This window comes from Talpa occidentalis, unplaced genomic scaffold (assembly GCF_014898055.3).
Source record: "Talpa occidentalis isolate TD23 unplaced genomic scaffold, MPIMG_talOcc4v2.1 talOcc4.10, whole genome shotgun sequence".
NCBI classification, from domain to species: Eukaryota; Metazoa; Chordata; class Mammalia; order Eulipotyphla; family Talpidae; genus Talpa; species Talpa occidentalis.
In genome coordinates, this window is record NW_023600993.1 from 11971081 (window position 1) to 11996559 (window position 25479).

The 25479-nt window shown below is 40.0% G+C and overlaps 1 protein-coding gene across 4 annotated transcripts in view; it reads right to left on the minus strand.

Moving 5' to 3' along the window:
• COL6A5 (collagen type VI alpha 5 chain) overlaps positions 1–25479 on the minus strand; it is a 114738-nt gene that overhangs the window by 19397 nt on the left and 69862 nt on the right. For all 4 annotated transcript variants that reach the window (XM_037524514.2, XM_037524522.2, XM_037524519.2 and 1 more), the window contains exons 30-37: positions 23566–23601; positions 23413–23449; positions 21360–21371; positions 18947–19434; positions 18530–18629; positions 17335–17988; positions 14673–14751; positions 11779–11987 (exon numbers count right to left, since the gene is read on the minus strand). In XM_037524514.2, the coding sequence (XP_037380411.1) occupies positions 11779–11987; positions 14673–14751; positions 17335–17988; positions 18530–18629; positions 18947–19434; positions 21360–21371; positions 23413–23449; positions 23566–23601 (1615 nt within the window). The remainder of the gene's footprint in view (positions 1–11778; positions 11988–14672; positions 14752–17334; positions 17989–18529; positions 18630–18946; positions 19435–21359; positions 21372–23412; positions 23450–23565; positions 23602–25479) is intronic.

Sequence of the window (25479 nt, forward strand, 5' to 3'; positions counted from 1 at the left end):
CCTTTGCAAAAATGTCCTAATCTGTAAAATATTATAATAACTTTTTTGAAAGATTAAATGAAATCACAAATATAAAGTGCTCACTCAGCTGGACTAAATTAACAGTAGCTTTTGCTGTCACATTACTACTCATGCATCCATTGTTCAATCATCAAACGAGAGAACATATACAACACTTTGAGCATAGCATACACGGGCTAACTATTGGCCCCTACAGCATTCATCTACATTTTTTATTGAACTGAATATTTTATGACTTGTATTAGGCATTTTTAAAAAAAAAATACATTGAACATATTATGTCAGACTACAGGCTTCTTGAAGACAGGGCTCTGTTGCTGTTTTTATTTTTTTAAACCTCTATAAGCCTTAAAAGAGACTAGCTCAGGGCTTACCTCAGAGCAGGAACCAAATACATATTTGCTACTTGGCTAAGAAAATCTATGTGAATGCTAATCAGCAATCTTTTACATATAGCAAGCCCTCAGTGAGGGTTGCCACTGCCACCTCCAGCACCAGCAGTCACTATCACCTGCCCCCATACCTCTACCTCCATTTCCAGCATCAATGATATCACCATGGGCAACAGCAAACACCACCACCACCACTGTCTTCACTACCAGGAGCAGTATAGGTATTATCCTCACCAACACCTCCTCCTCCATCACCACCACTGTCACTCAATTCCTACTTCAAGGGCCCAATTTTTATTCCACTAAAAAGGGATCCACATGAAAACACTGTCACCAATTCTTTAGAACATTGCTTTACTAATGGCAATGAACGATTGCATTAGACATACAGAAGCAAACTCTATACACAACTAAATTCAAATAGTCCACATACCCTGAACTCTCAGTTCAAATTAGTTTTGTCCATAGGCAAAACCTGTGAGGAAGACAGCTACAATAAAATACAATAAAATCCCAAGTAAAGTAGACGAAATACTCTCCAGTTACAGTATAAAGTGAACAGGAGAATCAATTTATTTCCCAAAGATCATCAAAGTGATTGAGGTTAATTAAAGAACTCAGGAAACATGCCATTAAATTCAGACATGACCACAATTCTATTACTGACTTCCTTTTTAGACTGTGTACTGACAGAAAAGTAGGACATCAGCTGGTTCCATGAGTGACTCTGAAGCCAATTCTGCTACACTGAATTCAGTACAGATTTAAATGTAGTATAACATAATATATGCAAGTTCAGTATATGACTGCAAAAATTAGAAGCAAACTTAAGTGTTCAACAAGAGGTAAACAGTAAAATGCAGTCGCTCATTGACAGGAACAGTATGAAATACTTAGAAAAATCAGTATGAAGCCTGCAGAAATATAGAAAATGTTATGACAGAACTGGGCGGAGCAACATGGCGGCGAGGAGACGCTGCGAGTAAGATCTCCCATTAAAAAAAGTTAATAGGGAGGAAAAGCGGCAGGTCCCAGAGAGAACTGGGACACGGAAGATAAACGGGTGACTCCAGCAAACTACCCGAAGAAGAAAGTGGCCATAAAAGAGGACTAGAAGGGAGGGAAGCGCAGAACCCTGCTCCCCTCCCCCGCCCACAGAGGCGGCACTCTCCAACCGGCAGAGAGGAGGGAAACAACAAACTAAAACGACCCACAAGAACAAACGACGCAGCAAGCGGGACTGTGAGTGGAAAGGAACTATTGCAGCCACCACACCCCGTGAACGGGAGCTGAGGCGAACCCTGCAGGATCCGCCGCGGCGGTGAGCGAACGGCTCCGGGCGCCATTAGAGAAGAACAAAGACCCCGGGAGACGCGCACACAGCCCGGGCTGCCGGTAAGCTGGCGCGGGAAAGCGGCGCACTCGGCACGCTTGAAAAGAAAACGCAGACTGGGATCGCATCGGCCCAGGTCCCCGCGCCTGCGACCTAGGCTTGCGGGGAGACGCGCGGAGGTCCTCACTGAGGTGAAGGTCCCTCCCTGAGTGAGCAGGAACCAGGCACCCAGGCACCGGAGCGGTGCAAAAGGCGCCATTCCCGCGCCACTGAACTGGGCTACAGCCCGCTTCCTGGACCTGAGGGCTTTGAACTGAAACCCGGGGCACGAAATTAGGGGCGTGGGTTCCCCACGACGGTGGGGCACAAGGCAGACACAGCACCCCAAAGCTGTTGAGGTTTACCCTACCATTCCCGCTCTGTTCCCTGTCCCACGGGGTGGGGGGGCGAAAAACAGCCCCCCAAGGACAATAGGAGAGATCTCTGGCGCCACCTAGCGACCAGGAAAAAAAGTCACTAACACCCCATAGAACAGGAAATTTCTTAAGACTGCTTGAAAAGGGCAGAAGGCTTCTGGAGGACCCAGTGGCCAGCCGGGAAGTTAGCCCACCCCACGCCAGGCCCCTTCCGACCAGCAGTCTGAGCCCACAGAGGGAGCAGGCACCCACGTCCGGGGCAGACCGGGGGCGCAGAAGAGTGTGCCTGAAACCGGAGGCGCAGGGACTGCATCCCGCTTCGCCATTTTAGAACAGGGACATTTCTTCAGTAAAAACTGCCTAAAACCAGCAGAAAGCTCCCCCAGAAGACAGAGATGGCTCCTGGAAGAGCCAGAGGGGAGCGGAGAAGTTCACCCAAGATGCCAGTCAGTCCGAGCAACACAGTGTCCCAACGCATACGACAAATTAGAAAACAGACAGTAGGGAGTAGAAGAACCACACGCAACCTAACAACTCCTCAGGAAAGAAGCACACCACAAAAAGAAAACCACTCCCCAGATTGCAACGACAGCAACTTGGAAGAACTTCTGAGCCTTCCAGAAAGAGAACTTAAAATTGCCATGATTAAAAAAGTGATAGATCAGAAGAAGGAAATAGAGTCCCTAAAGAGGGAAATAAAAGAAATGCAGGAGATCAAAGAATTAATGGAGGAACTAAAGAACTCTGGGAAAAGCAATGAAAGCAGAATAGATGAAATGGAAGAGCGAATAAGTACTCTTGAAGACACAGAAATAAAAAGAACCAAAACAGAAAAGGAAAGAGAAGTATGAAGGAAAAAGAATGAAGAAAGACTTCGGGAACTATCTGACTCCATGAGGAAAGGAAATATAAGAGTTATAGGAATTCAAGAAGGAGAGGAGAGAGATGTAGGAACAGAGAAAATATTCCAGGAGATAATTGAAGAGAACTTTCCAAATGCGAAGAAGGAGCTGAAAATTGATATACAAGAAGCAAGAAGAACACCAAACTTCCACGACGAAAGGAAAAACACAGCAAGACACATAATAGTAAAGCTCCCAAGAATCCAGGACAAGGAAAAAATAATGAAGCTGACAAGAGGGAAGACACAGATAACATTCAAAGGAAAACCAATCAGGCTGACATCAGACTTCTCTGAAGAAACACTACGGGCAAGGAGAGAGTGGAGGGACATAGTCAACAGACTTCAAGAAAACAGATGCCAACCAAGAATACTCTATCCCGCAAAGCTCTCTTTCCTCCATGAAGAAAGAATATGGACCTTCCCAGACAAAGAGAAACTCCGGAATTTCATTACGACTAAACCCCCATTCCAAAAAATACTACAAGGAATCCTAAAGCCAGAACCTCAGAGGGACGAATAACAACGAAAGAAGACCAGAAAAAAAAAAGTTATTAAAAGAATAAATAAATAAAATCAAAGGAAAGACAAACATAATGGCAAATACAGATGCTAACATATCAATATTAACTCTAAATGTAAATGGACTAAACTCTTCAATAAAAAGACACAGAGTTGCAGCCTGGATTAAGAAACAAAACCCAACCTTTTGCTGTCTCCAGGAAACACATTTAGCTACAAAAGATAAAAATAGGCTCAAAGTCAAAGGATGGAAAACAATCCTACAAGCAAATGGGCCAAAAAAGAAAGCAGGAACAGCTATACTTATATCAGATAAAACAGACTTCAAACTCAAAAAATAAAAAGAGACCCCAATGGTCACTACATTATGATTAAGGGGACAATACTTCAAGAAGAAATAATACTCATTAACATATACTCACCAAACGAAAGAGCACCAAAATATATCAGACAACTGTTGTCCTCTCTGAAAACAGACATCAGAGAAAACACATACGTAGTGGGAGACTTCAACACACCACTATCAACAATGGATAGATCAACAAGACAAAAAATAAGTAAAGAAACTAAAGCTCTAAATAAGGACCTAGAGCATTTGGGCTTAACAGACATCTATAGAACACTAAACCCAAAAAAAACGGAGTACACATTTTTCTCAAGCGCACACGGATCATTCTCCAGGATTGATCACATACTGGGGCACAAGACAAACATCAACAGATACACCAAGATTGAAATCATACCAACCATCTTTTCTGACCATGAAGGCATCAAACTAGAAATAAATCATAAAAAGAAGGCAAGGAACTATCCTACCTCATGGAGATTAAAAACCACACTACTGGAAGACCACTGGACTAACGAGGAGATCAAAGAAGAAATTAAAAAATTCTTTGAATTGAATGACAAGGAGGACACCAATATCCTAAATGTATGGGATGCAGCAAAAGCCGTAATAAGAGGAAAATATATAGCAATAGAAGCTCACATCAAAAAACAAGAAAGAACTCAAAGAAACAACCTAATCTCGAAGCTCAAAGATCTAGAAAAAGAACAACAAAAAAACCCCAAAACCAGTAGAAGAAAAGAAATAAAAAAAACCAAAGCAGAAATAAATGAAATTGAAACTAAAAAAACAATCCAAAAGATCAATGAAACCAAGAGCTGGTTCTTTGAAAAAATAAATAAAATAGACAACCCCCTAGCCAGGCTCACAAAGGAAAAAAGGGAGAAAGCACAAATACACAGGATCATCAATGAAAGAGGAGAAATCACAACGGACACAGCAGAAATCAAAAGAATAATCAGTAACTACTATGAACAGTTATATGGAAACAAGTTCAATATTCTAGAGGAGATGGACAAATTCCTACAACTCTACAATCACCCAAAGCTAGATAAAGAAGAAATAGAACACCTAAACAGACCAATTACAAGCAGCGAAATTGAAATGGTAATCAAAAACCTCCCCAAAAACAAAAGCCCAGGAACTGATGGATTTACAAATGAATTCTACCAAACATTCAGAGACGAATTAGTGCCTATCCTTCACAAACTCTTCCAAAAAATTGAGAAGGAAGGGACAATACCAAACACGTTCTATGAAGCCAATATTATACTAATACCAAAACCGAATAAGGACAACACAAAAAAGGAAAACTATAGGCCAATCTCCCTAATGAACACTGATGCAAAAATCCTCAATAAAATTTTAGCTATCAGAATCCAACAATGTATCCATAAGAGAATTCATCACGACCAAGTTGGATTCATTCCAGGGGCACAAGGATGGTTTAACATCCGAAAATCAATCAACGTTATCCAACACATCAACAAAAGAAATATAAAAACCATATGATAATATCAATAGATGCTGAGAAAGCTTTCGACAAAGTGCAACACCCATTCATGATAAAAGCCCTTGAAATTCTTGGGATACAAGGAACATACCTCAACATCATAAAGGCCATCTATGACAAGCCAACAGCCAGTATCATTCTCAATGGTGAAAAGCTGAAAGCAATTCCATTAAGATCTGGAACAAGACAAGGATGTCCACTTTCACCACTGCTTTTCAATATAATACTGGAAGTCCTAGCCAGAGCAATAAGACAAGAGAAAGACATCCAAGGAATCCAAATAGGAAAAGAAGAAGTCAAACTATCACTATTTGCATATGATATGATAATATACATAGAGAACCCCAAAATCTCCACAGAAAAACTAATTCAACTCATCAATCAATTCAGTAAAGTGGCAGGATACAAAATCAACACGCAAAAGTCAGTAGCCTTCCTATACACAAACAATAAATCTGAAGAAGAAGAAATCAAAAAAACCATCCCTTTTATTATTGAAACAAAAAAATCAATATATGGGAATAAATCTAACAAAAGAGGTAAAGGACCTATACAAAGAAAACTATAAAACACTGTTAAAAGAAATAGAAGAAGACACAAAGAAATGGAAAGACATCCCCTGCTCATGGATTGGAAGAATAAACATTATTAAAATGGCCATCCTACCAAAACCAATATACAGATTCAATGCTATTCCAATCAAAATCTCAATGGCATTCTTCAAAGAAATAGAACAAGTATTGATGAAATTCATATGGAATCACCAAAAACCCCGAATAGCCAAAGCTCTCCTGAAAAAAAAAGAAGGGAATGGAGGCATCACACTCCCAGACTTCAAACTATACTACAAAGCCATAATCATCAAAACTGCATGGTATTGGCACAAGAACAGACATACAGACCAATGGAATCGAATAGAAAATCCAGAAATAAACCCACAGATTTATGGTCAACTAATCTTTGACAAAGGAGCAAAGACTATGCATTGGAGCAAAGAAAGTTTGTTCAATAAATGGTGCTGGGAAAACTGGGTCGCTACATGCAAAAGAATGAAGCTTGACCACTACCTCACACCATACACAAAAATCAACTCAAAATGGATTAAAGAACTAGACATAAGACCTGAAACCATAAAATACATAGAAGGAAATATAGGCGAAACACTACGGGATTTGCACATCAAAGACATCTTTACAGACACATCACCCAAAGCAGTGATAGTGAAGGCAAAGATAAACAGCTGGGACTACATCAAATTAAAGAGCTTCTGCACAGCAAAAGAGACAATAACAAAAACAAAGAGAAACCCCACCAACTGGGAGAACATTTTTGCACCCAACACTAATGATAAAGGACTGGTCACAAAAATGTGCAAAGAGCTGATGAGACTCAGCAACAACAAAGAAAATAATCCAGTCAAAAAATGGGCAGAAGAGCTAAAAAGAAACTTCTCTGAAGAGGAAATGCAAATGGCCAACAGACATATGAAAAAATGTTCAACATCACTTGTCATCAGGGAAATGCAAATCAAAACTACCATGAGATACCATCTCACACCAGTGAGAATGGCACATATTAAAAAAACTAGCAACAACTAATGTTGGCGAGGGTGTGGAGAAAAAGGAACTCTTCTGCACTGTTGGTGGGAGTGCAAACTGGTCCAACCACTATGGAGAGCTGTGTGGAGATTTCTGGACCTACTAAACATAGAGCTTCCATATGATCCAGCAATTCCACTCCTAGGTATTTACCCAAAGGACACAGAAACATCCATTCCAAAGAGCACCTGCACCCCTATGTTTATAGCAGCACTGTTTACAATAGCTAAGCTTTGGAAACAACCCAAATGCCCAAAAATAGATGACTGGATCAAGAAGATGTGGTACATATATACCATGGAATATTACTCAGCATTCAAGAAAGATAAACACATGCAATTTGCAGCAACATGGATGGCGCTGGAAGGATCATGCTCAGCGAAATAAGCCAAAAGAAAAAGAAAAATACCGGATGGTCTCACTCATAGCAGGAATCTAGAAAACTTAAATTAGGGACCAGGAAAATGAATATAAGAAAGTGAAAATCAAAATCAACAAAAAACTATGAACCAGAGACACTTTTTGTGGGGTGGGGGGCGGGAGGGGAAGGATTGGGGTCAGAATGGGGCGTTTGCAATTGTATGGGGGAATATAAAAATAAAATTTATTATTTAAAAAAAAAAAAGAAAATGTTATGACATAATATTACATGAAAAGCAGGCTATGCAAATTACAAATCATGTAATGCTACATGCCCATAAAAAAATTGAAGACTATATTTCATACTACAAATAGCTCAGCTTGCTAGACTGTTTGACTTGAGACTCTTTGTATTCAAATATTATATAGTATGGTAGCATTTTTATATATATTTTTGATACTGATATATATATATATACATAAACTATATATATATATATATATATATATTATATATATATATATACTTTAAAAACCAGCAGAATCCTGAGGGTATAATAAGAGAACAATTGACAGGGCATAAGAATTATGAATTTGAGGGCCTCCCGGTGGCACAGCTTCATGCTGTGAAGCTGTCCAAAGCCTTGGCAGTGTTGGTTTGATCCCAGCTGGCTGGTGAGCATCCCACATGAGGCAGCAGACCTCTCCTGTCTTGCCCGCTGCTCCTCTCGGCAGTGTATTTAAGTCAATCTGCCTGTTTTGTTTCCCGCTCTGTCTCTGGTGAATCTTCTCACTCTCCCACGCATCTGGCCTGTACCCTGGTTCTTGTGTTAAAATAAATAAATCTTTAAATAAATAAATAAATAAATAAATAAAAATAATTAAACTGCCAGTTTTTTTTTTAATCACAGAAATCCAAAGAACTACATGCATTTTGTGAGTAAGTAATTAGAAGGGCCTAAATTTTCTGGGATTTTAAATATTGCAGATTTTATGATCAAAATGCATGCTAGCATATCTAGACAATTAAATATATTTAGATCTTAAAAAGTGTTTTGCTAGATCAATGTTGATGAATGAATAGATGGATAGTCAGTGATCTTGGATGAGTAAAATAAAATGATAATCAGTTCATCTGGAACCCTTAAGAGTGCAGGAATTCTCACTTCTCTTCTATGATACTGGACATCCAGCTGCCTTCAGTCAAATGAGAACACACAGCGAATCTATCTCACCCAAGGGGTAGAACATGCAGAGCTCCTTAAACCTCAGTCTTTATCAGTATCACCTGTGCTAATTGCTAACCCTCAAATTCCTAAGCACTCCCTCCCGCCCCCCAAAGTCCCTGAGGTTGGGACTGGTGCTGACTGAGACTCTGCATTTCTAATGAGTTCCCACCATGTGCTGATGCTGCTGATTTACGCACCACATTTTGAGAATCACTGGGACAGTGGGCCTCAAATTTGAGGATGTAGCAAAAATTATCAAGAGTGGTTTAAAGCTTGTAGTTTTTTTCTCAATGTTCACACCCCTAAATATTAAGCACTGTTTTTAGGAGGGACTGGAATGTGTGCTGATGAGTGACTTCCAGGTGCTTCTGGTACAGCTTGTTCTTGAGTTGCTGTGAGGAGTGGAGAGGGCCAGGAAAGGTAATGGAAAAATGAAGTTGGAAATCAGAGCAGGTAGGAAGAGACTAAGGCAGACACATAGGTAGGTTAAGAGTGCTTGTGTTTCTTGTATGAGAGCATGACACATGCCTCACTGCCGACCCACAGGGCTCTGGGAACCCTATAAATTTCTTAAATGGTTAAGATTCCTGACTCCCCACAAGACTCTCAGTTCAAGGGCAGAAACGATCAGCCATCGGCCATAGAAACACATTACAAATGAGTAATAAGCACAGCATATGGAGGTGCTTATGAACATTATCAGCCTTTTATATGTACAATACATCTGGAACTTATCAAAGCTCATCTCTTACTGACTGAACAAAGTATCCAAACCACAATTTACTCTCCATAAGGACAGAGCATTGATACAGAAAGTTCTCAGCGGGTTTTGGCAACTGGCTAATGATGATTAAAAACAACAAAAAGACTAGCCTGAAGTCTCTAGACAACACTTATAATCTAAAACTGAGATTTATTTTAAAGAAGATAAAATATATATTTTTCCCTTTGGTCTGAGACTATCACTGTTTCCAAGCTATCAAAACCTGACGCAACCCTCCACAGGCCTACAGCACACTTGAGGTGGCTTCAGGAGAAACTGGGTGGGGTGGGGGTTACTGACCATTTACATTTTTTCCCCACTATAGTCATACACAATTATTTCTTCAGCCAAATTGGACCTTACACTGCCTTTGAGTATCTTGATTCCCAGACATCTGAAAAACCAAATGAAAAGTCTTTCTATTATTATTGAACAATGGTCATTAAAGATGACAGCTAAGATAAGGGTTTTGTCCCTCTTTCTTAAATATCTAGTCAATTTGTTTTTCCCAAAGAGGTAGACACTTATGAATTATTAGATTTCAGTACATTTACCTCAAACAAAACTATCACAAATAACAATTTGGTATTTTAACACTGCCAAAAAACCTTTTTCTTTTTCTTCTTTTAAAACCAAACCCTAATAGTGTGGAGAAAAAGGAACTCTTCTGCACTGTTGGTGGGAGTGCAAACTGGTCCAACCACTATGGAGAGCTGTGTGGAGATTTCTGGACCTACTAAACATAGAGCTTCCATATGATCCAGCAATTCCACTCCTAGGTATTTACCCAAAGGACACAGAAACATCAATTCCAAAGAGCACCTGCACCCCTATGTTTATAGCAGCACTGTTTACAATAGCTAAGCTTTGGAAACAACCCAAATGCCCAAAAATAGATGACTGGATCAAGAAGATGTGGTCCATATACACCATGGAATATTACTCAGCATTCAAAAAAGATAAGCACATGCAATTTGCAGCAACATGGATGGCGTTGGAAGGGATCATGCTCAGCGAAATAAGCCAAAAAGAAAAAGAAAAATACCGGATGGTCTCACTCATAGCAGGAATCTAGAAAACTTAAATAAGGGACCAGGAAAATGAATATAAGAAAGTGAAAATCAAAATCAACAAAAACTATGAACCAGAGACACATTTGGGGGGGGGGGGCGGGAGGGGAGAGATTGGGGTCAGAATGGGGGGTTTGCAATTGTATGGGGGAATATAAAAATAAAATTTATTATTTAAATAAAAAAAATAATAAATAAAATAAAATAAAACCAAACCCTAATAAATTTCTGTGTCTTGAGGGCTGTTCTAATTCCCATATCATTAAAATGAATACCCCAAGTTAACTACATTCATTAAAAAGGATGAATACTTTAGATTCTTCTTTAAGCAGCATCTATATGACAATGAAAAAATTATTTTAACTAAAAAATACATACCTGAATGCCTCAATGCTTTAGGTATCACATCCAGTTTTACCATATTATCTTTTTTTAGTCTTATTTATCAACTAATGATGGATTGACTCTTAAATTCTTAATTCTAACTTCCATTCAGGGAAGTTTGACTGTTTTAAAGATGAAGTGCAAATATTTATATTTTAGAAATAGGGAGATAATATGGTGATGCAAGTGTTTGAGCCAAGAAAATTTATTTTTCCAAGGAAGCTACCAAGAATGAATAGTATTTATTCTTATGCGCTGGCAAGCAATTGGACCCCTTTTCTTTTCAGTTTGTGTATTTTAACCACACGCATGATACTTATGGCATGACGCTTTCATGCTGGCGCGCTGGCCAAATGTGGAATCTGGAAGACTCTTGAAGTAGACTCTTGAAGTAGGCAATAGCTAAATCTGGAAGACTCTTGAAGTAGGCAATAGCTAAATAGTCTGCTTAGAATGTCAGCATTTTTACTGAAAATACAGACAGAATATTTCATTGATTTATTTGAAATTATTAAATCCTGACAAAGTTACTACTACTTTGCCACTGATATGAACAGAGGAGGTTGTGAAGGAGTTTAGGCTTTATCATTTCTGGGTATTTCAAAAATAAGTTACACTCTCATGCAATCACAAACTCTGGGATGCTGGCCAGGCCAGCTTTTAAAAGCATTTTAATCCTTCCTTTGCTCTGAAGTTCTTTGTATTGCCTCCTTCTACATCACATTAACCTTCTAAGTTGTGCAATCTATTAGTGGTCCCTTTGTGGTGTCTATCACCATTAAAATTTTCAATTTCAATTAAAACAGTAGTTGTGGTTTCTTGGAAAATGCTGCTTTATATACCAGCCTTAGTTTATTTGATTCTCTATTAGTATTAAAAGATGCCAACCCAGTTATTAAAAATTTTCATCATAACTTTTCATTTTCTTACCAGAAGTGAGACTTGCAACTTCTTCAGAATCTTGAACTTTTTCATAGTTGATCATTAATTCTTGGGGCATTACCATGTGGTTTGGAAGGTAAACCAAGTGGTCACTTCCATTGTCCTCCAACACCAAAGGTGAGTCTCTCCTAGCACTGAATTCCTGCTCAATGAACCTGTTTTCTCCCAAAGCAATCTCTTGAGGCTTAGGAGTAAATCTATAAGGTAACAAGGAATGCTTTAAGTGAACCCAGATAACTTTGGGAAATGCAAATAAAATGTCCCAACAATTTAAGAACAGTTTAGTTATTAATTTAATTATTAATAACAATTTAGTTATTTCTTAGAAGAAAAACAATTTGGTAGTTAAAACTAAATTCATTTCAATCAAACACTTCATTAAGACTCATAGATATTTAACATTAAACCTTATGAACTGCTACATTTTTAAAAACACCTCTTGTCCTTCCATTTCCCCCATTTACTTATTACTAGTGAAATATTATTTTGGGATAAACCAAGTCTGACTTGCCACAGAGATTTAGAGAAAGAACAGGAAACTCAACCACAGGTTTTTTGAACAACCAAATAACATGTCTTAAATTCTATCAATCACCATTGAAAATATACCAAAAACTGTTCTGAGAACAAGAATATATAAAACATATCTCTGGGCCTCCCCAGTCGCACAGCGGGTTGAGCGCAGCACTGTGAAGCTGTCTGCAGCCTCTGCAGTGTCAGTTCGATTCACGGCTGGCCAGGGAGATTCCTACATGGTGCAGCAGACCTCTCCTGTCTCGCCCACTGCTCCCCTCAGCAGTGTATTTTGGTCGTCTGCCTGTTCTGCTCCCCGCTCTGTCTCTGGTGAATTCTCTCACCCTCCTGTGCCTCTGGCCTGTACCCCAGTTCTTAAAAAAATTTTTTTTAATTAAAAAAAAATTAAAAACAAACAAAAAAACTCATTAACATCACGTCTCTTAAAATGTTACCTACATTTAAAGTTTTAGAAAAAGACATTTTCATAAAGTCTATGATAACTTAAGAATTTGGTGTCCCTATTTAGACAATAGAAAACATTCAATGCAAGTTTATATGTATTCTACTCCTGCAAATTTATGCAATTTCAATGTCCACGTTTCTGGCACTACTAGTACTTTAACTGTTGAGAGTTAATGAGAAAAAGGGGGGGAAAATTGGACATAATACAGGAATAATACAATCACACCAAGGAAAAGCCAAATGGTGTGTGGCTGATATGCCTGCAGCAGTGCAGGAACCCAGGCGTCCCGCCATAGAGCAGGCGAGCAGAGGGCACAAGCACAGCAGCAGCAAGCCCCACACTTGGTCACACACACCAGGTTGTATCAGTGTCCAGGGATTTTACTTTGGCCAAGCAGATTCGTTATATTAAATTGTTGTCTTAAATCTGAATCTTACTGAGTTCGCTTCAATTTGATGCACAAGTTTGCTTTGATTTGGAAGTTACATAATAACTCTAAGTATGTGGCATTTGTTATTATTTTATGTTTTTACATGTTTAAATAACATTATTTTGTCTGCAGTACTATAAAATTTGATTTTCGTAAGTTTCTGGCTTACTCGATTTTAGAAAAAGTCACTGATTCCCGTGACATCATGTCTTAATGCTCGTGAGCACCAGAGCTCATGAGCGCCACTACCTTGCTAAACTACCTAGTAAATGAAAGCTGACAGTGGAGGAATGTGTATTTACATGGATTCTGGAGAAGGCTTCATCTTACCATTACGCTTATGGATTATATCAGAGACCTCAGTTCTGAGAAGCTCTTTTCTATCTTTTTTTTTAAAAAAGATTTATTTATTTACTTATACAAGCACTGGGTACAGTCAGAAGCGCGGGAGGGTGAGAGAACTCACCAGAGCCAGAGCGGAAAGCATAACAGGCAAAATGACAAAGTACACTGTTGAGGGGAGCAGTGGGCTCACAGGAGAGGTCTGCGCGCCTTGAACCAGCGCCACAGAGGCTGCGGGCAGCTTCGCAGCCCAGTGCTCAACCGCTGAGCCACCAGGGGAGGCCCAGAAGCTGTTTTCTTAATTGCGATCTGAGAGGATGGAGCACTAAGGGCTTAATCTGGGCTCTCATAGGCTCCAGTCATGTGTCTTAGCTCAGGAATGTATCTGAAGAAACAGAGAGCAACCAAATCAGCTGTGCTTTTTGTCTGAGGCTAACAATTCACTCAAGTTAATTATTTATGTTTTATTTATGATATAATATTAAGGAAATTTATAATATGTGCAATTATGTTGTAGAGTCTTTAATGCTATGTTTGAAACAATGAATGAATATGTAGTCGTAGGCTTCAGTGAGACAAGACACTGGAATAAACTGTAGTATGTGCCTCAGGAGAGGTAGAAAAGGGTATGAAAGTGGAGGAACTATGGATTTTGACTGAGAGCAAAGATGGGCTTCCAAAAGGAGGAAGCTTCCATTCGGGCCATGAAAGATGGGTAGGGCTTCACGGGAACAGGAACTGGGTCCCAGGCAGTGTGACCAGAGGTCCAGGAGGGTAAAACAAAGTTCACACAAGGAAGAGGGGAATCCAGGGTGGGCAGACCTCAGCACTGATGGCAGGAACGATGTAAAGTGAGACTGAGGCTAAATTGTGGGGGTTCTCTTATGAGGAAAATTTCAATATGTGAATTTCTGAGGAAACCATGAATTTAAAGACAAAATTATAATAAGGCTCACAAGGATGTTATAAAAATATCAATCCAGATAATTTAACTTCAGAAATGAAATAAATGACACACCTTTACTTCAGAGACCTTATTAGCTTTCCTAACCTAATAACCAGCCATCAGTCAGTTATAGACTCATCAAGCAATTAATAGCCACGTATAAATGTAAGAGCTTTCTAACTCACAGAGGATAATCCTCTTCTTCTGTATGGATGTGTCTACAGATATTCTTGAGCATTTGTGATGGGTACTGGTTGAGTCCTCCTATTGAAAAAGCAGAATTAGGGTTAGGTTTTACAAGAAGAAATTGTGTTTACTAGATAAAGAAAGTCCCAAAAGAAATCTTGAAATAATAAATGTCACTGAAATATTTCAACCAAATTTGGCTGGGATGATAACAGAAAATAGATGCAACTAGAAATAGCACTCAAAATGTGATTTGAAAGTGTTTTAGAGCCAACAAACTACCAGAGTCATGGAAACAGACCTCTAATTGTTCATTTAAGGGTGAATTGTGACACAGGGACACATGATTTCCATTCTCTGGGTAACAAAATCTAAGATCAATTTTGATCAAATATAGAAAAGGTAATATTTTATTACATGATTCTATGCCTATGTTTCTATGCCAATTAACACCGTTTTCCTAGGAAGAATCACAGAAAAGATTTGTGCTTACTGACCTAAATGATAAATCTCTTTACCCTCTCCCCTATGCTCTTCTGAAAGCTGTGGAATATTGATAGGTACATATAATTTTGCCTTCATTCAGGAAAATACTTTTCAGTTAAAGGAAGTTTTTGACCGCTGAACAATCCAAGACTCCATGAAAGTATGTCAGAGAATGCTCATGATTTTATAATAATCATATTTCTGTGGTTCTAACATGAACATTTTTTTCTATTTGTCTAAAATGAGACCCTGTCATCCAATTAGTTGCATTTATAGCTCTGCCAGCCAGGCAAAAGTATGAGGCAGCTGCTACTGCCTGTGCGTGCGGGTCAGTGCCAGACCTGTGGATCTGGGGTCAGTTGTTTGGAAAACATCTCAGAAGTGTTAGTAGAGAGCCCTTTAACCCCTAGGAACCAACGGGTAGTAGAAAGATATTCAATTGGATGTGTTCAATGATACTGTTCAAGTCGAAGTCAAAAGTAAGCTAGCTCAACATAACTGCAAGGCTACTTAAAAGAGTCAACAAAGACTGGCTTTGAGTTAATTTGTAGAGTCTTTTAAAAGAGCTGCATCATCATCAACCGTCATGGCACAAAGAGCAATACTGCAAGGGAAAAGATGGCAGCCAGCGACTGAGTTAAGAAGTAGCTCAGAAGAGTCAAATTTTGAATAAGAAGTTGTTGTAGGGAGGCCTCCACCAGTCTACCTTACATACAATTTCCTTTTAGTGCATGCCCCAGAGTGAAATACGGGTGTCTGAAAGAACTTTCAATTTTTATATCAAATAGTTGGCATCAATCTTTAATTGGAAACTGTTTTTCGTTTTTATATGATATGATGATGCATATGATGACGATACAATCAAAAGCATTTAGATTTAAAGAATTAACATAATAGTCCCAAGATGGCAATTCTTACATTCTCCAACTGAGTATGAGTCACAGTCAAAAGTGGTACTCTCTCTGAAATGAAGCCATTGTCACTGTAATAGTGTTGGAGACTTCTTGAATACCAGACAACTTTGGGAGTCAAGGGTGGTAGGATTGGTTCTAGCAGAGCCGAACTCTAGACCTGTCAAATTCCTAGAAAAAAAAGTTTCAGCTCTAATTCTGCAGAATCCTCTACAGCAAGGTTTCTCCATCCCAGCACTACTGACATTTTGGGCTAGATCATTCTTTGCTGTGGAAGGTGTCCAATGCTTATAGGATGTTTAGCAGCATCCATAGTCTCTATTCACTAAATGCCTGTGATATCCTCTCTCTCAGTTGCCACATTCCAAGATGTCTCCAGACATTTTCGAAAGTCCTCTTGGGAGCAAAATTATCCCCAGTTGAGAATCACTGATCTAGTGAAAAAGTGAAGAAATTCACTGCTCTAGTGAAGAAATCACTTGTAGTGAAGAGCAAGGTATTTTGTTTCTAACATTTTGCAGAAAGACACTTTTGGCTTATATCTCATTCAATGAGACAGAGTCCACTGTTGGGGCACTTGCATGCTGGGGCAATGTCAAATTGCTTTAAAAGTTTGCTAGATCCTTACTCTCAATTTCTGTATTTCTCACAGATCAGACTGACTGGCAAGCCAATGGTTGACAGTTTGCAGGGCACTGACCTCTAGTCTTCCTACTCAAAGCACGATTCATGGACCAGAAACCCTGACATTATCCAGAAGTCTGTTAGAAATGCAGAATTCCAGGCTTCACCCTAGACCTACTGAATTAAAACCTGAATCTTAATGAAATTCCTCTGGGATGCGTATGCTCAGTCTTTTTGGGAACACCATAGGACTGTACCATCTCTGCCCCCTCACACAGGTCTCCAGGGTGTACCAAAGTTGGAAATAAATCAGGGCAATTTTTTATTTAAATGCTCACTCATCCTGAAGACTATCGGGCTGAATGAAGGCAGTTTGACTCAGGGCACCTCCAGTCATTCTGTGCTCCGTAGTGCTGACATTTTAGCAAAAAGACACTCTACCACACAAAAAAAGTCTTACTGCATCACACCACGGTATAAGCAGAGTATAACCAGGATTTGTCCCATCACTAACCCATCTGACCATCTAATTCATATATCTGGGTTAGCTATAGACACATACAAAGATATGTTGGATTATCAAAGTTAGGAACAGACACTAGTTTTTAAAACATAGGGGAACAATTAAATAATGACTTACGTCTGATTGAGTATACAACTGGCTTTAAAGACTTCACAATATAATCCAGATCAGGTTTATGAATTCTCCCAAGCCGTATCAGATGGTGATCACGTGGGTCACTGGCTAACTCCTCCAGATGATCCTTGTGTGTTGGGCCCAGGGATATCACAACTATGACAAAGCCTTGACATTTGGCCCTCAAAGCAATCCTCTCTAAGAAATGTCTTTTCTCATAATTTTCTCCAGCTGACACCACAAAGATGACCTTGTGTCGCCTCAGGTTAGGTGTTCTTGGGAAGAGATTCTCTATGGTCCATTTAAGGGAGTCACTAATGGTAGCTTCTCCACTTAGCTGTTGCAGGTGAGTCTGAATGTAATTCTTCATTAGTAATTTGTCGCTATAAGCTGTAAAGTCAAACTCTGTTTTTACTGCGCCCCTCCTTATGGAACTATCCCAAGGAGAATAGCTCAACAAAGCAATCCTATCACCGTTTGAGCTTAAAGGGGCTGAAGCGATGTTGAAGCTGTCAAGCATTGAGCTCACCAAAGTTTTCAGTGCCTGAAGCTCATCATTTACTATATACTGAGAATTTTCTAAGAGTAAGGCAACATCCATGTATGAGTCTTCAGGTAAAATAATCTCTTTGGCGCAAACATTTGGAAAACATTTATCTGAAAACACACAGAAAGTTATCATTGTTTCAATATTAGCACAAGACATAAGACATAGTTGCTTGAGATCTTATCCAATTGATTCAGTTGCTGATTTCTAAGAATTAATAATCTTATTACCTCTTTAGCCTCACTCATTTAAATTAAGGAGGAATTCTCAATGTTCCAACATTTCTGTGGTCACTAACAATTTGGGAAAGTCTTTGCTGAACGCATAGGAAGCATGTACACTGGAAGTCTACACATCATGTCCGAACTCATTCCGAAAATATGTTCAATATTTTAGAGATTTTTGAGACAAACTACCAATTGTCCCGAAGAAAATCCGATCAATTGGAATATTCCGCTAAACCAGTTTCCATAATCTGAGGGAACTCCAAACATTACAGAAACTGAAATCTTGATATATGACATTGGAAGACTGAATAACTTTAAATAGTTCATAATCAAATACAGAAATATATGATAAAGTCAGATTTAATAACTCACCCAGAAGCCATTTAAACAGTTCAGCACAATAAATTCTTCTTATTGGTCTTACCATAGCAAAGTGTACAGTTCCAAAGTCTTTCTATTTGTTCAGATTCAGATTGCCCATATGGAGGAATGGGAATCACCTGAAATGTTCCGGTGTTATCAAACTGCATTGAGAGAGAAGCAGATGCCAGTTTGCTTGTTTCCTTTCATCTTTATCAGGAAGTCACTGGGCACCCACCTTAAGGAAGTATGGATATAAAGCTCTAGGGAAGTGCTGGTGCATAGCAGGGGCTGAGCAAATCTGGTGCTGCCATCACTGCCTACTGTCATTACTAGACACTGAGTTTCATGGACTCTGGCAGCAATACAACTGTGGAAAAAACAAGGGCTTCGGGAAGCCCGATCTCCCGAATGCCCCTCTACCCCCACCCTGCTAGTACCATGATCTTAAAATAAAGAAGTTGCCAAGGAAAGTTCTTACCTCAAAAGCCTCATCGAGGAAAACCCTTTCATTAAAAGCAATGACTGCTGGACTGATATCCCAGGCACTAAACTCCATGGTGGCTGTGATGATGGATGACAGACTGGCTGCTTGTCTGTTGCTAAAAAACACAGCCACTCTCCTCACGTTGGGTCCTGCATAGGTCCGCTTGAAGACGTTCCGGGCCACAAACCTCATTGCATTACCAATGTCTTGGGGTGCTGTGGGGGGTTGATAATTTATCTGGGAAAGAAGCTGGAGGAGTTGCTTCTTATTATGGTAGTCAAACCAACGGATAAGATACCAGGCATGTGAGTCATAGGCAGTCACGGCAACTCTTGCTCCCACAGGGCAATTATTTTCCATGATGTGAAGGTTATTGATGATGGAGTGCATAATGTCAACCATTGCATTAAATCTTTGTTCTGTGATATCATATGACTGGTCCAGGGCAAATACCAGCTCTGTTGGGTACACTGGACATTTTTCTACAGAAACAGAAAGCACAAGTATGATTTTATTGGCTCAAAAGCCTTTCCCATTCCCTTCATTCCAGCGAGGCTGGCTTACATCTAGGTAAGTGCCAATGTCACATGCAGCTCTGGAACCAGAGGTATACATGTGCAAAGGAGAGAAAGGAATGTGCTTCACAAGTGTGAAGATGGTACGTCAACATGGCACACTAACACTTGCTTTCTAGTGCTCAGAATTCACAGCCCTTTTTTTTTTTCAAACAGACTGCTGTTTGAAAAGAAGCTGAAGGGAGAACAAGGCACAATGGGATGCTTCGGTACCCTGACGGGTGATGGCTGCATGAATCTATGCACGTGCTAACACTAAACTCACACATAAAGTGAATTTTACCATATGTTTTAAAGAGTAAATAAAAAGAGATGACAACTTACTGGGGATTTTGAAAACATACACTCTTCCAGAATTGTCAGGAATAATCTGCTACAATGATAGAGTCAGGTGGGATATATTTAACCACTTAAGCAAGGAATATTTACTAAGTAGCCATCAGGTACAGTATGGGGTGACGTGTACTGTGAGACAGACGCAAATGGAGCCAAATGCAGATCTTCCCCCTAGAAACCAGTCCTGGGAGAATCTTCTACTGAACAACTGTTATTGTCAATGGGGATCCAGAGGGCAAGCATAGAAGATTTTACGAGCTTCATGAAAGCCAGCTGTTGAACCAAAGTCAGCAAGGACAGAGAGACAGTATGGTCCATGGCAGGCACGCAGGGAGCTGCTATGAAAATGGGACTGTCTGCAATTCTCAATACTAATAATCTCAGGATGACTGAACTTTAGGAATTTCATTAGGGAATCTGCCCTGTATATCAAACCTAACTTTTCAGTGTCCTTGTTAAAGTCTATACACAGGAAGAGAAAAAGGAATTTAAAAATTTAAATTAAAAAGCATCCCTATCTACAAAAATTATTCTACCATCCCCAATGCTGGCAAACTCCCAAAGTACATTAAACTCAAAATATCCCACATCCCAAGCACTGTTCTCAGTAATATAAATAGGAGTAGAAGTGTCGTTTTAGAAATGTGAAATCGAGAAATTTACCATGAAGAAAAAATTTTAATGTGAAAGCTGATAATGAGTATTCTTAAATTTTTTAAAAAGTATTCTTTAATTCTTAGCCTGACTCTAAAAATTGTTAGCAAAGTAGTAGAGAAGCATCCTCAAGCCTGACCTATCACCAGAGATTCTCCTGGAAGGCAGAACTAATGGCTCTTTTCTTTCTTTTTTGTTTCCCATTCCTAGGGTCCAGCTAGTTGATTAAAACATTTCATCCAAATCCATGAATTTGGGGGACACTTATATGTGAAAGGTGTGTGTGTATAATTAAATAGCTCCTAACTTTGGGATAAGCTCAAAGACCCCAAAGGTCTACTTCAGCTGCACCCAGGAGACCAGGGACACTTGACATTGGCCTAACCAGCTTCAACGGTCATCCAAGGGATCTCAGGGCTCCACTGTCTCAGGCCTGGGAAGACCACCCAGGCAGGGTCAGGCTGACAAGAGCTGGGGCAGAGGGAGGAAAGGAAGCATGGCCCAAGGCAGAAACCAGAGTCCATAGGGTCAGCTGCACACAGAGCAACAGAAGGTGGTCAGGCAGAGATCCTATCCCTGAGTTACTTGTCCTGTGACACAGGCCAGTCCATGAGGACTGGTAGGACATAGAAACTGTGATAGGACATAGAACCATAGTGTGACAGGGTTCCAGGGGCTGCAGGAGCATCTCACAGTTATGTCCAAAGGTAGCAGTGACAGTTAAAGTGATTAACAAAAGGCTGGAAGCCTTTTTCCTCATGTAGGTGAGTTTTTTTCAAACCAGTCTTGTCAGAAGGCAGTAATTACTTCAGCAAGAAACAGGTATGGTTAAGAAGACTCACTTTTCCAACAAGCTGTAAAAAGGAAAGAGAGGAGAGTCAGTTATATTTTTGCACACAGATTCAAAATAATACCACCACCACCACCTCCCACCCCTGCAAAAAAATAAAAACCCAACCCACGGAAATTCAAGTTTAGTATTTTGTTTGACTGAGGACAAGGCTAACTCTTAAGTAACAAGAAGCCACATTTGATGAATTGAAGAAACTGTACATAGGGCTTTATTAATTTCTGCACTGTCCTGACTTTTTCTCCACGGCCAGCAGACTTCAGCTGAACTTTGGTTGAAATCTGAAATACTGATCACTTGTCTTGGAAGCAGGATGAGCCTCTGACTAAATGGCAAGACAGTTAATATTGAGTTTGCTTTGTGTCTTTTGAGAGTCATTCAGCAAGGCATGGTGAAAATATGGGGTGTTGTTTTCTTCCCTGATGAACACCTCGGGGAACTCTAGGAATTTCCAAATGAATTTTATCTCTGCTAAATACAGCTCCTACATTTGGGGCACTTCCCTATCTAGAGAGAGGGAGGAAAACCCCAGGGTGCCTCCTGAGCAAAACAGCATCTGGTTTCTCTAAGGAGTTTAGTCTGTAAGTGTGATTCAAAGGCATCAGAGGGAACAGCTGGTAAAATCTTCAAGAAACCACAGGCCTGAAAGTTCCATGTTCATTTTGCTCAATTCCTAGGAAGCAAACGAGTCACCAGATATAATAAAAGATTTTATTGCCCCTGGCAACAAATTGTCCCACAGCACAGGCTTCCCTCACATCCACTCTATAAACACCTTTTGTTTGCCTTTGGCCTGTGGGTCTGACTCCCAACTGCGAGCAGACTGTACCCACAGCCTCCTCTGTATCTCAAGGCCTGAATCAGATTATTTTCTTCCTGAGAATGTGCATTTGTTCAACTTCAACCAGCTGTGGGGCGAGAAGCACAGGCTCTGGAAATACAACACACCTGACTGAGTTTGAGTCTGGCAAATCTGGGTGACTTTGGAGAAACTGTCTGATCTTTCAGTGTTTCCTCTTTTATTTATTTTTCCTATATATCCTCAATTTTATTTTCTGATTTTTAAAGACAGTATCTTTCATATTCTGTCTCTTCATAAAAATCATAGCTCCATGGGCCTCCCCTGGTGGCACAGGTGGTTGAGCGCAGCGCTGTGAAGCTGTCCACAGCCTCTGCAGCGCCAGTTCAATCCCGGCCAGCCGGCGAGGGTCCCACATGGCACGGCAGACCTCTCCTGTCACGCCCACTGCTCCCCTCAGCAGTGTATTTTGTCAGTCTGCCTGTTCTGTTTCCCACTCTGTTTCTGGTGAATCCTCTCACCCTCCTGCGAATCTGGCCTGTATCCCGGTTCTTGTATAAATAAATAAATCTTTTAAAAAAAATCATAGCTCCTTAATATTTTACAGATGAAGTACCATAACTGACTTATTCTAAAGTTTAAACAATATAATGTACAGTCATTTTGCCCTAATGAATATTTCAACAACCTTTTTACTTGTAACGTTTTCTTTTTTTGCTTTATTTCCTTATACTAAATCACTGGGCCTTTTCTGCCTCATTTTCTCCTTCTTCACAACCAAAGTCAACCGCTCTATTTGTGGAGTCTTCATTTACTCCCTTGCTGAACTTCATCATTCACCCATAATCAGTTAATTACCTCTATCCAGAGCCTTCACTGAGCAACTAACCCAAAGCCCCTGAGATCAGGCCCTGACTGCTATGCCCTCTCAGTCCTTTATATATAATTATTATATTGATGTGAGATAATTCACACACCTTTTGAATCTCTAATCATTTCCCATAGGAATCACTTTCTCACCCAGTATGAATCACTACTCAAGAGCTAAGGTACTTGTCTTTCGCTTAAGCCCCATTTTCCCCATGTCTGGCATGAGCTGTTCCTACAGCAGGCACTCACAAAAAGCTTATTACAGAAGACACACGCAACACTGAATTCAGCCTATTGATTCCAAAGACCCACAATGTGCTCACCCTAAGTGCCCTCACCAATCACTGATGCCCTGGTCCATGATACAGATACTCACGACTATGGTCCCGCATGAACTGGATCAGATCACACTGCTGCAAATTTAAGAAGAGGGAGAGAAAAGAAACATGAACACAGCAACCTCTGAGCAGCTGTATTTATTGCCTAGTGGCCAGAATGGGTTTTCATTCAAGAATAAGGAGATACATACAGAATATACGGGCAATCCTGCCATGCCTTTAACGCCCTAGGAAAACAAAAGCAGAGCAAGTTATCGGTACGTACAAGAGCAAAGGAAAAAACCTCCATTCTTTAAAGCACCACTGTCAAAGTATCCTGAGCTGGGGATTACAATGCTCTTTCCCCATTTAAAACAAGAGCATTAACTCTATTATTTCAGTGTCAGATCAATTAAGCTGATATCTGCCCAGAGTGAACTGAATTATTTTCCCAGGGTGAAAAGAAGTTAGGAAAGCATGAGTATTTCTTAAAGGGATTTGTACTAAAGATATAGCACTCTGAAGACATTTCTCACAAGAATATCTAACAATTGTAAACAGTAGATTTCCCAAAAGGTAGCATGAAGGAGAGAGACTTTATTGAGAATTTAGAGGTACAAGTGTATGCAAACTGTAGCATACCACCTGTACTGCGCGCAAGAACCAGACAATCACCTAGCAAATGGACATCACACAAAAGAAAAGCATACCCACTAAGCTCGTAAGCGCTGAAAGGTTATGAAGCAAAAGATTACAAATAATTGAGTGAGATGAACCAGGGAAGATTCCTGAAACAAGTCAATGCTTCTTGAGCTGTCTTTCCCCTTCTTATTTCCTTTAATTATGATCAGGCTTCTTCTTGGCAGTTGGTTCTGATTCTTGGATCTTGGCAGATGATTCATTCACATGTGGACAGACCTCTTTGGGCAACTGATAAATGCTGGGATGCTGACCTCATACAGTGCTATTACATGCTCTCACACGCACAATTTCCCTGACATTCAACACCCCCCACCACCATTTCCTCAACCAGTGAATCTCTGTTCTAAAAGACAACTGGGTCATCTGACCATTTACCCATCATCCATCCATCCATCCATCCATCCATCCATCCATCCATCCATCCATCCACCCATCCAACCAATATAGTGAAATACCTGCTGAAAGCTGTGGCCCAATGTATGCTGCTGGTATTAATCAGAAATGCTGTGGCATCCATGATTCTACCATTAGGAGCATATTTCCTTCCTGATTCAAATCAGGAAATTATGCATTTCACTCAAAGTCTCACCCTTACTTTTGCAAATTATGGCGGAAAATAAAATGCATAGCCATTTAGACAAAGAAAAGAAGAGTCTCTGGCTAAGTAATGGAATTAACAGTCATGTCTACAGAGGATCAGTACTACGGAAAGTATGTTCTAAAAGGCTGGGCTTGGGCCTCCCCGGTGGCGCAGCGGTTGAGCGCTGGGTTGCGAAGCTGCCCGCAGCCTCTGTGGCGCCGGTTCAATTCCCGGCTGCTCCCTGACCACCGGTGGAGGGTCCCGCATGGCATGCAGACCTCTCCTGCCGCCCGCTGCTCCCCTCAGCAGTGTACTTCGGTCCTTCTGCCTGCTCTGCTCCCCGCTCTGGCTCTGGTGAATTCTCTCACCCTCCCGCGCTTCTGACTGTACCCAGTGCATGTATAAACAAAACAAACAATCAAACAAACAAATAAATAAATAAATAAAACATGCCTCTAAAAAAAAAATAAAAAATAAAATAAAATAAAAGACTGGGCTTAAGAATAAGTTAAATTAGTAGAGTTTTGTAGTATAGTTTGAAGTCTGGGAGTGGAATACCACCATTATTCCTCATTTTTGTCAGGACTACTTTGGCTATTTGGGGTATTTTGTGGTTCCGTCTGAATTTCAGTAATGTTTGTTCTGTATCTTTGAAGAGTGCCACAGAAACTTTGATAGGGATTGCAATGAATTCTTATATTGCTTTGGGTAGTATGGCCATTTTACAATGTTAATTCTTCCAACCCATGAGCTGGGGCTAGCTTTTCATTTCTTTGTGTCTCGTTTCTTTTAGCAATATCTTGTACTTTTCATCATATAGGTCCTTCCTTCACCTCCTTTGTTA